Source organism: Rhopilema esculentum, chromosome 16, assembly GCF_057945365.1.
Source record: "Rhopilema esculentum isolate cy_ngs chromosome 16, ASM5794536v1, whole genome shotgun sequence".
Lineage (NCBI taxonomy): Eukaryota > Metazoa > Cnidaria > Scyphozoa > Rhizostomeae > Rhizostomatidae > Rhopilema > Rhopilema esculentum.
In genome coordinates, this window is record NC_142830.1 from 5,227,708 (window position 1) to 5,242,659 (window position 14,952).

The 14,952-nt window shown below is 35.8% G+C and overlaps 1 protein-coding gene across 4 annotated transcripts in view; it reads right to left on the minus strand.

Moving 5' to 3' along the window:
* The window catches only part of LOC135682118 (tyrosine-protein phosphatase Lar), a 31,165-nt gene that overhangs the window by 4,027 nt on the left and 12,186 nt on the right, over positions 1–14,952 (minus strand). For 2 of the 4 annotated variants that reach the window (XM_089113213.1, XM_089113212.1), the window contains 22 exons: positions 14,414–14,737; positions 13,869–14,192; positions 13,324–13,647; positions 12,779–13,102; positions 11,934–12,356; positions 11,290–11,475; positions 10,810–10,902; positions 10,226–10,501; positions 8,437–8,548; positions 7,526–7,805; positions 7,005–7,044; positions 6,743–6,857; positions 5,843–5,934; positions 5,362–5,459; positions 4,119–4,206; positions 3,331–3,404; positions 2,740–2,776; positions 2,468–2,565; positions 1,977–2,102; positions 1,469–1,617; positions 762–897; positions 187–333 (listed from right to left, as the gene is read on the minus strand). In XM_089113213.1, coding sequence (XP_088969339.1) covers positions 187–333; positions 762–897; positions 1,469–1,617; positions 1,977–2,102; positions 2,468–2,565; positions 2,740–2,776; positions 3,331–3,404; positions 4,119–4,206; positions 5,362–5,459; positions 5,843–5,934; positions 6,743–6,857; positions 7,005–7,044; positions 7,526–7,805; positions 8,437–8,548; positions 10,226–10,501; positions 10,810–10,902; positions 11,290–11,475; positions 11,934–12,356; positions 12,779–13,102; positions 13,324–13,647; positions 13,869–14,192; positions 14,414–14,737 — 3,866 coding nt within the window. The remainder of the gene's footprint in view (positions 1–186; positions 334–761; positions 898–1,468; positions 1,618–1,976; positions 2,103–2,467; positions 2,566–2,739; positions 2,777–3,330; positions 3,405–4,118; positions 4,207–5,361; positions 5,460–5,842; positions 5,935–6,742; positions 6,858–7,004; positions 7,045–7,525; positions 7,806–8,436; positions 8,549–10,225; positions 10,502–10,809; positions 10,903–11,289; positions 11,476–11,933; positions 12,357–12,778; positions 13,103–13,323; positions 13,648–13,868; positions 14,193–14,413; positions 14,738–14,952) is intronic. The other 2 variants (XM_089113214.1, XM_089113215.1) reach the window with 2 other exon arrangements.

A 14,952-nucleotide genomic window follows, 5' to 3' on the forward strand; every position in this document is an offset into this window, starting at 1 on the left:
TACTTATTATAAAGTTGCAAAGAGTCTGGAGATCTAATTTTAATTTATGAATTAACAAATTAAGTAATGTTTCTGAATTTTTCTTAAACTATGAAACCAGTCTTAATGTTGCGTTGCAGCTGTGCTTAAATTATCTTATACTAATAAATGAAACAAAAAAAAATCTGGAAATACAATAAATATAACCTGAAATTCTTTGTCCAGATATATCCCCCCATCAGGAAGTGGTTTCTTTAGCCACTTGATGCGTTCACGGAGTTCATTTGGAACAACTTCAGTTTTGCCACACTTGATAAACTCTAGCAGAGTTTCATTAATGAATACGAACTGCCCCTGGAGGGAAAAACGAATGACAAATAAGATTTGTTCCGTGATTAATATTCAATTAAACAGAACACCAACCTATTTATTATTAATTTAGAATATTGGGCTCTTTAGAGAAGTATATATGAAAATTGAGGCTTAAATTTGCAAAAATCATGAAATTTTACTAGGCTGAATTTGGGCAAAATTAAATGTAAAGAAACTAAAAATCTTCTCCTTGAGTTAACAGCTAGACAGTATCATCATAAATGCAATTTTTGAACAAGGTTTTTAAAAGACAAGATCACATCTGAACGATAAAATGTTAGAATGTATCTAGAAACATCCTAAACCGAAATTTTGAAAAAAGAACTCCAGGTCAAACTTCTTCTCTGTATCACATCAAAAAAGGGTGAAACTTTTGAGAGGAGAAGGTTAATTGGACTTAAAAAAGCAACCTCCGTCTGCACCATGAAGTTCCTTTGTGTTCTTATGTGTCGTAGGAAGTTGAACGGGTCAAGGGACCCCTCATTCGCTATTTTCTTCAAGCAGGTGTCAAGGACTATGAAAGTGCCAGTTCTGCCAACTCCAGCACTGCATTGAAATTAAGTACCATCTCACAATTAGTAATACTGATATAACTTAAATATGATAAGAATCGACATGATAAGTATTAGATAAGACCATGTTTTTATAATGTTGTTAATATGCTTTAATAAGACCTTATTTACAGGACTACTGGGAAAACAGTGTAAATATGTATATATGCATATCACTACTGAAGTAATATCCTGTATAAATATTCGATAATAATAATGATGATAATAATAATAATTTAACAAAGCAGTGATATTTGTATCCAGAATGAATAGAAAATGACCATTTTTTGAATTATAATTAAAATATTCTCAAAAACAAACAGCTCAAGGTGAACTTTGAAAAGTGTTTCTTACTTTCAATATGAAAATTGAGCATTTTAGAGTACGAAAATTTAATTTTGCCTCTAGCCCTCATTTTGTGGCCCCATTGTTATTGAATTTACTTTTACTGTTGCATTCCCAACACGACAAGATCATTTCAGCGTGTTTCTTTTGAAATACAATATAATAGAACACAATTAGGGTTGTTGCAACAGAACATCATAACAGTTTTCTGCTTATAGTACCTGCAGTGAACAACGGTTGGTCCTGCATCGGCAGGAGTGCTTTCGTTAACTCTTCTTATGAATGACAACAATGGAGCCGACTCGGGTACACCATGATCAGGCCATTCGAGGAAATGAAAATGACGCACAAACTTTTCGTTTCCAGGCTCCTGGAAAGATACTAGAAAATGATTTCTCTATCTAGACTTACTCCATGAGCCTCTGTTTCGCTACTGCCTCACTCAGTTAAGTTAAGTGAGGCAGTAGCGAAACAGAGGCTCACGGAGAGAGTCTATTCTCTATCCTTGTCAAACAGAATTGTGATTTGCTCTACCGCGCATATAACTATCAAGTAGGACATTTGAAGGTGCTACAGCTTAATGTCATAAAATTATTAAAACCAACGAACGGAGCCCTGACAGCGAAGATAATGCCTTCATATTAGATATTGATTGCAACAGCCTTGAAACGACATTCAAAGTTACCATTCAGCAAAAAAATACATAACAGTGTCTACTTGAAACAGTACCCTGCTGTTGAGGACATTCAGAGTCGATATATCATAGCCAGGGAATTCTGTCCGTTCCACTGTAAAAACTTGCATTGAATCGAATCTTTTGGATCCAGAGAGAGGCCAGTATTTTGAACACTTTTCCTTAAAAAAAAAATAGGATCTTTGCAAAGTAATGATATTGCTAGAGTTGTTTACAATTTCAAGGTGGTAGGGCTTTTTTGATATTATCTCATTTTTTATTACAATATGCAAGTTTTGAAAAAGTCTATATTTGATAAAGAAAACTGCAGAGAAAGGCACTTTCTCTTAAGTTTCAATGCTTTACCCTGTACCCTGTCATTTCAATCTTTTTCCATAGCTAGTATCAGCTACAAAACCCTACAAGATATAGTAGGTATGAGTTTAAAACTAATCAAAATATCGTTTGAGGCTAGGCTCAAAAGTCTACACTGAATTACTTCAAAGATATATCAAGTTCAGTTTGCAAGATAACAAATGAAACTTACCCTACCACCTTCAACACATCGAGTCACCATAACAATAGTCTGGACGTCTTGCTCCCAAATCATTCTCCAAAAATCATCCTCAGTATGCGTCAGAGTGCCTGAGAATTGACAGAGACATGGAATAGAAGCAACTAACTGCTGGGGAGACGAGAGGAGGAACGGTTGGGAAGCAAGATAAAATGGTTGATTAAAAGAATGATTCGAAAAATGGGCAAAAATGAGAGAAAATGATGTATATTAATAGTAACCAAGTATAACAAATACCAACTTACCTTGACATGCTATATATGCCTTTGGCCTCTTATACCCCTTCAAATTTAGATAAAAATACTTATAAATGCGATAATTGGACCATAGGGATTTGAATAATTCAAATGAACATTAATAGTCAGATCTCAGTTTCTGAAGAACTATTTAGTGATTTTGAACTTAATTATTTGTTCTTCATTCAGTCGTGTAAGCTATGCCAAGTAAACCAAACAGCTATTTTCCATTCTTCAATAGTTTTAGAAAGCAAAGAGTTCTTTCAGGCACTCAGCTCTTCTTTCGTAATAAGCAAAGAAAACTAAGGGATAAACATTTTTTGCACTTTTTCATCTTCAAGACGCCTATCTCCGATGCCAGGGTTTTCAAGTTTTTTTCTCAGACAAAGATTACCAGCAAAAAAAATTGTAAACTTCATACCAGGCTGTTGTCTAACAAACTACTGACTACTGAAAACCTTATGCTCCCTGGGAAGTGGCAATGTTTCTTCTTGAATGAGTGCCAGTCGTAACCTTCGAACCCATACCTAGGATCATTCTCTTTTTGAGATTTCTTTGAGTTTGGATTACAATTAAGAAGATAAACCATAACTGACTTACGTCAATATAGTTTGCATTGATATAATCACTCCCAGGAGTATTCAATGCATGTAACTTCACTCTTGTATGATCGTCTGTAAAACAACGTTGATAAGATTTCGATGATAAACATTAATAGTAGATATTTGAATAAGAATTCAGTATAATTAAATTAAAGTTATATGATACAGCAGAGCTGCTAAGACTTGATGGGTTCTAAAGACGAGCAGGCCCAGGGGCTTACACTATAACTTCAATATATTTTCAAAAATTTCACCAAAGTCACCAAAGTTAACACTGGTTGGATGCTAGCGAAAAATGCATTTCAAAGGCCTAGTCATGACTGTGCCTGAGGAATGTGAATTGTTCCAGAACATATATTTGGCCTTGAATTGCGATCATTCAGAAAATCTTGTGAACTGTTCGAATAAACTGTCAGATGAGAACATAAGAATTTTCCAGTTAAGTTTGTCAAAATGGCCAACAAGAATTGCGCAAACACGCGGGAATGTTTCGAGTTTTTTTTGGGGGGGGGGGGGGGGGTGAGTTTGGCACCTGACATTCACATAAGCAACTAACCTAACAGCCCCAAGCTTCTTTCACATAATTGTCCGATTTTTTAGCCCATTAATTCCAGCAACAGCAGAACAAACAGAAAAAATATGCAAGGGAATGGGCCCCAAATTTTCCTATTTTATATTGGAAGCTATAGATGCTAATCATTTTTGGAGGGGCATAAGCCATCCTAAGAACAATAGTATTCAGGTGCCTGTATAAAAATATAAAAACAGAAGAAGTGTTGCACTCACATGCTTTGATATTCGTGTAGCGATTCTTGTTGCGGTTAATCGCGTGATCACTACACTCCGTCGTCCCGCGCGGTATGTTCTGGATAGTCTATCAAAAAAAAGTGAGATTTAGGCCAGGAGTCGAAAGACCGTTAAAGTTGTCAAATATCATAAGTATTTTTGAAAAAATATCGAGAATCTATATCCTCTCCTTTGTTTACAATAGGTAAAACAATTATCTCTTGGTACAACAGGTTTTGAAGAGTTATGTGGGTCACCAGTCACCAATTTGCCGACAAAATAGGGCGTGGCCTAAGATATTTCAATGTGGGGGTGTGGCATTTTGACGCAATTGATTTTGTTTATCAAGAGGATGTTCTCGTTAGTCAATCATCGCTTCAATTTTCGAGTGACTGTGGGTACTTAATTTTCGAAGGCCTTGAAACAAAACCGAAAGACGAGGTCCCCCAGCGAGCGGAGCGAGAAGGAAATTTTTGCGACCACGCCCTTTAGATTGTCTTAAAATGCATTTCAAAATATTTCATGCAGTCATTTCTTGCAATCGTTTAGAACTTTGAACTATTTTTAAGGCATACCTACGTTTCATTGATTTCATTCTTAAATGCCCCCTCGACCTCAAGGCCCTGAGGCACTTTGCCCCCTTTCCCTGCTTACAGTGGCTTCCAGTACCTCCAGGATCAACGTTCAGAGTTTCTCAATAAACTTTGACCCTTCCCTAAACCCCAAACTTTAGGTAGAAATTAGGTCGCTCTGGATATTGAACATTAGATTCTAGACTCAGGCTGCCGAAAAGCAGTCATTTGAAGTTTTGGGGGACATTTGCCCCTCCGGGACATCCATAGCGCTATCTTTTCCTGTTTTGAATTGCTGAGGGCTTTTTGGCAATACTTTTTAAGTTCACATCCTCATCTTATCCCAACTGTTCGCTAAAGCTATTGCTTTGGGAACTTTGAAAGCAAAACCCGACAAAACTCTACTTTTAGAAAATTTGCCGACAAGAATTTTCTGGGGGGGGGGGGGGGAAAGGTTTCTAAACGATGTCAGTTAGGAAACGCCAATTCACTAGAGAAGGATAACATTTAGTTATCAACCTCGTGCAAAATTTTATCCATCTTATGTGAATTACTATTTGGTTGTGATCAAATCTGTTTTGGCTAAACGTAAGCTTTTGTTTCTTCATGTCTAATAAAAGTAAAGGTGATTGCTTCTGCGCGGTTCATTTTTATGTAAATGCGAGGCTTACCGTAAACTGTTCGCTGAAACGATATCCCTGGTTTTGTCGCAGTGATTCTACGTATTGCGAAAAGAGTTCAACTTTAATCGGAGCATTGCCGCCATCCGCTGGAAAGAAAATTAACGTAAATGAATTACACGCATGTAAATAAACTACTTTTACTTACTCTAGGGACGTTCTACTAGCAAACTTTACTACCATGAATTTATGACAATAATTTTCGAACTTACATACTAAATGAGAAATACATATCATATATTCAATGTTCAAAGCAATAATCATATCATATTTCGAATACAATGTAATTGTTATTTCTGATGATTCGACCTAATAAAAAACCATCTTTGGATAATTAGAAGTCGTTTTGTCAGAAAGAATTGTATTTCAAGAACTGAGCAGAACTCTTTCCTTGTCCTCTTAAAAATGATTAGTTTCTTACAGTAAAATCAATGGAAACGAATATCTTATCTAAAAATTTACCCATACTTACATTGGAAACCATCATTTACCACACCCTCATCGAGTGAAATATCGTCACCCTCTTTCTTACCACAGGAAACTATGTTGAACTTCTCTGGATATCTTTAAAGGTTGAATAGAAATAAAATATAAGACATCACGAACACATTGTCTTTAAACGCGTAAAGCTTAAATAAGAGAATGATGGCAAATTTATATTTTCAATGGCGAAAACAGATATCCGAGGTTTAATCCTAAAGAAAATATGCAAACTTTTATTGTATTGTTGCAAAAACTTTTAGGTCCTTACTTATTCTTTTCTATTGATATTGCCGTGAATCTTCGAGATGCCTTCCTTCGAATAGACCCCTGCCCTGGAAGTGGAAATTTCTTGTTGGCCCCCAACCTCAAATAAGCCCCCAGAAATGCCAATTTCAACAGTACATGGGTTACGTCTTTGGTAAATAAATATTCAACGAAAAGCTAAATAAACAAAGCATATTCAAAATGTTTTTGGTGTCAATATTGACTTGCAGAATGTTTTAACTCTCAAAATGAACTTAAAAAGTGAAAAATGCTATAAAAAAGAGTTATCGATTTGGTAAATTTCTGATGATTTTTATAAACTCCACCCTCGAATGAGCTCTCATGCAAAAAGGCCTCAAATTAATAGGCTTATTCGAAGATTCACGGCACACGTGTTTACGCATAAAATCTTGTTTTTCAGGTCTGAAGAAAATGATTAATTTGTGTCGTACAGGAAATAATAAGTATATCAATAGAGCGTATTTTGAAAATATGCTTGAAAACTGACTTTTACTTCCACACAAAAATTCTTGAGAATTATAATAAAATTTTCAACAGTGATGTGCTTCACTGCCAACATATAACAGTATGGATTAAATTATCAAAGAAATTATTACTGTTTTACCTTCTTCGGCCAAAAAACACAGCGACAACGATGATGAATAGGAACAAAACTCCGAAAACGGCACCCACAACAGCTCCGACGATACTCTTTTCGGGTGCTGGACCTTGGCTTTTAACTGAGATTAAGAGGTAAAGAACAATTACTGAAAATTAGTATCAATTTCTAATTTAAAAAGGAAGGCAATTTCATGATATGGTATATGAAATTTTACCAAAACATCACGTCAAAATGTTTGCCAAGCTATTTTTCATATTTATGTTACCTGTTGTGAATTCTTGCCATCCCGTATCTCTGCAAAGTTGCTGTAGATGAAAAATACTATGATATCAAGTGAACAATGATGTAAATAATCAAAGGCCTTTATCAGAACGCTAAACTAATTTGCTGAAATCACTCTCAAATACCCTTGAAGAGCTGCGCGAAGTGATGCTTGCTACCAGGTGATTGCAAATGAGTTATTGAATTATTGCAAATTTTGATTTTTCGACAAAAATTAATTTCAAGGTCTTTAAAACATTGTAATGAGACAAAAGGTGTAACGGGTGGTGCTATTTCTCACCTGAAAAAGGGGCAGTATATCCCTTAAAATGGGTGCTATAGCGCCCAAATTTCCCAAAGAGAAAAGGAACCCTTTTTTGAAAGTCCTAATGAAGCAATTTTCCCGTTTGATCCCATTTTTCAATGTTCAAGAAAAAAGACACCATTCATTAAATCAATGCAAGAGCACGTGGGATTCTAAAATGGTTGATGTACAAGGTGTTTGAGAGAAAGCAAAATACAAACGTCTGAGATACATCCACGTTGAAACCAAGAATACTCTCGTGATGGTTCTAGGGGTGAGTTTGTAAAACTTGTCGTGCTTCTGCGCTTTCTCTTAGATGGATCTTTCTTCTCAGTCGTTGTACCATCACCAATTATAAATATTCCGTCTTGGGGTAGCTTTTGCAAATATGCAGCCACGTAGGCATCTTTACCATGTACATGCACATTATAGTTCTTTGCAGTGAATTTCGAAGTGTCAATTTTTGGTGCTTTGCCAATGAACACAAAAATCATATAATACCTGAAATAAATAGAAAACATAAATGTGCGTATTTTAATACAATAATGTCTCGAAGTTGTTGATAAATGATCGTTTCTCCCGAGTGATGAAAATAATTCTCCAAAAATATAACGTACCTCTTTGCTGTGAATCATAACTGCTTCAATAACCTTTCCTGACAAAATTTGCTCGCACACACCACAGTCGAGTCTCAGTAAGCCGACTATCTTATGTTACTTCTTTATAAATATTTTTTTTTGGTGTAAACCGAGGATGCTTACTATTTGAGTCATGACGCTGGCTCGAGGCTAACATTTTTTGGCTTTGCACATATGCATGGGGCATAACTGAAAGTAAAATTTTTTTGGGGAAATTCAAATGCTCTACTACTTTCTTTAAAACTGGTATTTTTTAAGTTCTGAATGGCCCATTCACACCTTTTCAATCGATTTCTGCAAATTATGAAAAAAATTTTATAGGAACAATAATCAACTTTGGAAACTCTGTATTTCATTTATAGAATAATAAACGAAAACTCAACAATCAACATTGTCAGCAAGCCTTATCGTTAGAACATGACTGTAGCAGCCAGTTGAGCCAATGCAGTTTAAGACAGAACAAAAATTTCAGCAAGGCTCTTAATGGTACTCACTTAATCACACCATTTTGATTTGAAAATTCGCGTAGGAAAACTGGGTAGCTTGTTTTCGTGTCACTGCTTGATCCGGTAACCACAGGTACTGTCCCTGTTATTGGCGGAGGGCCTGTTTAAAAAAATAGCTGATTTAAATGTTCCTTAAAAGATTTTTTTAAGATGAACAGTTAAAGCCACAAAGCGGGTGTATAGACACACTTTAAAAGTTAACTGTCAATCCAATTCGATAATAGCATACCAAATACCAGCATCGTTTTAAAAACACGACAATTTGCAGAACGTAAACAAATGTCTTGACGACTTTATTCATATAGTTGAGTGACTGGACGATAATTAATTCATCCAAAATAAAAATAAACTTCAATTCACCAAAGAAGAAAAATCTAAGGACTTCTTCTCCATGAATGTATAAAAATAGTTGTTCACAAAAGCAACAGTCTTAAAGTGAGCGGTGGACTCAGCCAAGACACAACTGTCACGTGGTATTGTAAATTTGATTTATATTTGATATCCATTTTCAACCTAAAGTTTAAGCCGCCTTTATATTTATCTTATAATTCTAATTAAAAGAAAGCCCATCACATGTATCCCTAGAATGCAATAAAGCTACAAAGACGAATATATATATTTATCTTCAATAGCATATCAAAGACACTGCAAATTACCTATTCACTACCAATTATCTGCGAGAATACACAACCAAGACCGGTGAAGAAGTAGCGTGGTGAGAACTTGAACGACTTTCTTTTTATTAAATACAATGATCTGGTGACATCATATAAAGGAAGGGTTGGAAAAATCCCCGGGGTATCATACCCAAAAAATAAACCTTTAGCAATAAACTTCGGCCACTCTTCTCCATTTCACATTTGTGCACTACCCTGCAATCGCTTTAAAGATGGATGTTTGTAGAAGTAGCATGCTTCGAGGGAGTTTTAGCTTGGACAAAAGAAGCCAAGAAATCAAATCACAGAACAGGTGAATTCATGCCAGCTTTTTATCAGTAGTTTAAAGGCACTATGATCGTTGCTGATTGGTTATTAGCCTTAGGTTGCTGATTGGATACGTAACAATAGGCTATTGTGTAGTCCCACCAATGGGGACTCTAAATGGCTAGCGACATGTGTCGGGACTTTGTGCTTTTTAGCGATCATTCACTCAACTGCAATCTATACAGATATACTTCCTTCAATCAAAATTACCAAAAACTATAAACTATAAACTTCAAATTGATCTACCAAAATACAAGAAACTGTGAGCCTGTATTTTGTCCAGTTTTTTTAATCAGCGCTTATTTAGAAGAAAAATATATGAAATAAAATCAATGTAAGAAGCAGATTTCCAGAAAAAATTAACTTTTGACTTATTGAATTTGAAACACTGTTCTATAAAAATACATTCTGTCGAAAACGTTTATTGTATATCAGTTGCCAGGTCTGTCCTGATATTTCCCCCATCCTAAAAGAACTTCATGCTTATAAGAAACTTTTCATAAGCTTTTTGCAGAATTTATTCATTTTATATAAAACTGTACAGTCTGACCCGAAAAAATGTGTTTCTTATATGCGGGTTGTTACGGTAACTCTTGAAATGATGTTTGGTGATACATCCACAATAGATGACAATAGATGAATTCAATCGTAGGATGTAGCTATCTCTAGTAGTTAACATTGTTTAAAAAATAAGGAGAAGCCACAACAATCTTAGTTTTCACTAAACAAAACGACCATATCAAATGAATTTTGTTCAGTGTTTATCAGAATGATTAAAAAACATAGCAGCTTACTTGAAGGTGATGTTTTGTTGCTGACGATAGCAGCATCGCTATAATCTGCAGAACCCCGCGTTTTGACGTGAAATGCATACTCAGTGAACGGTTCCAGACCATCTATCGTGATAACCGTGCGTTCTGTCTCAATTGCTTTAATTTGAAATCCATTTTTTCGAACCTGGATGTCATACCACCAAATTATTCCATTTTTAACAGAAGGTTCCTTCCATTTCAACTGGATACTCCAAGCAGACAAAACAGTTGATCTAAGCCCTTCAGGTTTACCAGGCACTTTGAAATAAGGGAAAAAATCAGGTTTATGTGAAAACTTGCAACCACAGAATCACTTGAAATATGCCTAAACTAGATACTCTTGTGTAAACTGTCTTGGCTCTGTGACTGTTTGACAATACGTTCTAAAATCTTTCAAAATGTTAACCCTTGTAGATACTTGTTTATTTGTTGGGAAGTGCAATTTTCTAAACCACTAAACAAAGGGAATGGGAGCGTCTTAACCACCTCAAAAGTTAGAAAATTTTTTGAAAGGGGCAAAATGCTTAGACTTCAAGGGCTTTAAGAATTAAAATGAAAATGTTTACCTTCATCAGTTGTTGTTGCGATGCAGGATATTGGAACTCCAGGACCAATCGATGTTTTTGCTCGAAGTGTGAAATTATATTCAGTGTAGGCATCTGAAAAGAAAATCCACAATGTTATAACTATAATGCTGTGATCATGATCTTTAAAAAAGCCCCAAAGTCTTTTAAAACGCATACAGTTTTTCACTTAATAGTTGTCAACTTCTGTTAAGCTTTGTAAAGAAGTAAACAAAACTGTAAAAGAGTGAACAATACTGAAAAAGAGTGAGCAACACTTGAACGGGTGATCAACGTACATCATATGATTTTAAAATGTTAAGTGTATAGTATCCTTGAACATTGATTTGGAACGTTGTTTCACGAAAAGTCACTGCGAAGACTCTATTACTAAACTCGCCCTCTTTGAACTGAAATCTATTCAAACATTTTTCAACTCAAATTACAGCTACATCCATAATCATTAGCAAAAATAGCACTTACCTAAACCAGGTATGCTTCGCGAAAAAACATCAGCGGCCGTGCTATTAGATCCAAAACCTTTTGGTGGATTCCATGTCAATTCATAACTAATTATGATACCATTAGGTTCAGCAGGCTTTTCCCATGTCAGTTCTATTGTTCCCTTAGACGTATTGTCACATGTAAAGCTCTGTGGTATCCCAGGGGCTGAAAAGAGTAACAAAGTTCAAAGAGAGGGAAGTGAAAGCATCATTGTACAAACTATCCCATAGAAGAACGACGCTAAAGCAATGGTTTGAAAACGTAAGGTGAAGTTAGGGGGGTATATGGTAGGTTAATAAGATTTCTTTGCAAAAATAACATAAAGTCTCAAGCAAAACGAAATACAACTTTTAATTAATTAAGACTACAAGTCCGCTGTGAAATGTCCGAGCATCAGTAACCATAATTATTTATATAAAAATCGTTAAGATTGTGGAAGGTATGGAAGAAATAATCTGAGATCCCAGAGCTAACCAAGAAAATCGCACATTATGTAACAATAAAAAACTTTCTTTGTTACGCAAGATAAAAATCCAACATTCATTGGTAATTTTTCTCAATAAACATCATAATTAATTGATAACTGACTTAAAAATTGATTAAATGTTCAATATAGAACTTACTGTCCTGATTCGTTCTTGCGACCTTAATTTCACTGATATCACTTGGGCCGACAGTCCAGCATTTAATGTACACCGAGTAATTTGCATACTTTTCTAAAGCTGTAAAGTCGTGTACGGTTTTAATCGTGGAATAATTTGTGAAGACACAGTTGTCTGACTCTAAGCTGGATCTTTTTGATCGTTTTGGCGCTGTTGGAGCCGCTTCAGTTTTTGTACCTTCGCCTTTCGTTGAAAGTGATGCCGTGGAAGAAGTCGTTGCTGGGTGCTGTGTAGGAAGGCGGATGCAATTTCCTTTTGCAAGGAATAAATCATATTTCTGAATTATCCCATGCCGAGAATCAGGAGCAGGAGGTGTCCATTCGAGCCGCAATGATGTTGAGCTTGCAGAAGTGAATTTGGTGATAGTCACAGGAGACGTGGGAGCTACAGAGGACCATAATAGCCTCAAGATGTTGATTAACTATTAACTATTATGTATCAAAAAAACATTGAAGAAAAAAGACTCTAACCTTGCCTTACCAAAACATTATGGCCTACCAACTAGATGATAGGTTGAAAGTAGATAAGCAGTTGAAAAATACAGCAAATCATCATAGGCAAACAAACAATGGACACATAAAAATACTGAAAAAACAAATCATCCCTGAAACACAAGGACATAGCTTAATGGAAAAAATAAAGTTAGATCCTAAGTGACACTCCTAAATCATAAAAAGACAAAATAAACTCTTTTCAAGCAAAGCAAAGAAAGGATTTCAAAGTAGTATGGAAATACATCAAAGACATATGAACCTCTAGCGTAAAATCACATCAGAATAAAAACAAAACATGGATAGACAAAATACCATTTTCCAGAGTTCTCATCGTCCTCGTTTCACTGAAATCACCAACGGCAACAGTGACTGCTGCAACACGCACCTCATAGCAAGACCAATACGTCAAATTTGTCAGAATCCACTCAGTTGCATTAGTTTCTGTTTCTGTAGTATTCCAAGACGAGTTCCCAGCGGGAACCAGGTTGTTTTCACTGCAATTGACTCGTCTATAATTTATGGTGTAGTTCCTGACAATGCCATGAGTAACATTTGCATCTGGAGCATTCCACGTTACTGACAAACTTGATGAGGAACGAGGCTGTAAGCTGACAATCTTTGGAGAACCAGTTGGAGCTGAAGGAAAGAAACAACTCAGTAATATATGCTGTTACAACAAACATTTTTCTTGAATGGTCAAAATCGATCATTTTCATTAAATAGCCAAGTCTGAAATATCATTCTTGCCACAATTCAACAAGGCATAAACGTTCTATTACATTAAAGTACAATGAAACACATTTGTGACCAAATTGGCAAGTCAAAATGAAATTTACAACAAACAAGCAAGTACTTACCATTCTCCAGAGTTCTCATCGTCCTCGTTTCACTGAACACACCAACGGCAACAGTGACTGCTGCAACACGCACCTCATAGCAAGACCAATACGTCAAATTTGTCAGAATCCACTCAGTTGCATTAGTTTCTGTTTCTGTAGTATTCCAAGATGAGTTCCCAGCGGGAACCAGGTTGTTTTCACTGCAATTGACTCGTCTATAATTTATGGTGTAGTTTCTGACAATGCCATGAGTAACATTTGCATCTGGAGCAATCCACGTTACTGACAAACTTGATGAGGAACGAGGCTGTAAGCTGACAATCTTTGGAGAACCAGTTGGAGCTGAAGAAAAAAAACAACTCAGTAATATATGCTGTTACAAAAAACATTTTTCTTGAATGGTAAAATCGATCATTTTCATTAAATAGTCAAGTCTGAAATATCATTCTTGCCACAATTCAACAAGGCATAAACGTTCTATTACATTAAAGTACAATGAAACACATTTGTGACCAAATTGGCAAGTCAAAATGAAATTTACAACAAACAAGCAAAGTACTTACCATTTTCCAGAGTTCTCATCGTCCTCGTTTCACTGAACACACCAACGGCAACAGTGACTGCTGCAACACGCACCTCATAGCAAGACCAATACGTCAAATTTGTCAGAATCCACTCAGTTGCATTAGTTTCTGTTTCTGTAGTATTCCAAGACGAGTTCCCAGCGGGAACCAGGTTGTTTTCACTGCAATTGACTCGTCTATAATTTATGGTGTAGTTTCTGACAATGCCATGAGTAACATTTGCATCTGGAGCAATCCACGTTACTGACAAACTTGATGAGGAACGAGGCTGTAAGCTGACAATCTTTGGAGAACCAGTTGGAGCTGAAGGAAAGAAACAACTCAGTAATATATGCTGTTACAAAAAACATTTTTCTTGAATGGTCAAAATCGATCATTTTCATTAAATAGTCAAGTCTGAAATATCATTCTTGCCACAATTCAACAAGGCATAAACGTTCTATTACATTAAAGTACAATGAAACACATTTGTGACCAAATTGGCAAGTCAAAATGAAATTTACAACAAACAAGCAAGTACTTACCATTCTCCAGAGTTCTCATCGTCCTCGTTTCACTGAACACACCAACGGCAACAGTGACTGCTGCAACACGCACCTCATAGCAAGACCAATACGTCAAATTTGTCAGAATCCACTCAGTTGCATTAGTTTCTGTTTCTGTAGTATTCCAAGACGAGTTCCCAGCGGGAACCAGGTTGTTTTCACTGCAATTGACTCGTCTATAATTTATGGTGTAGTTTCTGACAATGCCATGAGTAACATTTGCATCTGGAGCAATCCACGTTACTGACAAACTTGATGAGGAACGAGGCTGTAAGCTGACAATCTTTGGAGAACCAGTTGGAGCTGAAGGAAAGAAACAACTCAGTAATATATGCTGTTACAAAAAACATTTTTCTTGAATGGTAAAATCGATCATTTTCATTAAATAGTCAAGTCTGAAATATCATTCTTGCCACAATTCAACAAGGCATAAACGTTCTATTACATTAAAGTACAATGAAACACATTTGTGACCAAATTGGCAAGTCAAAATGAAATTTACAACAAACAAGCAAGTA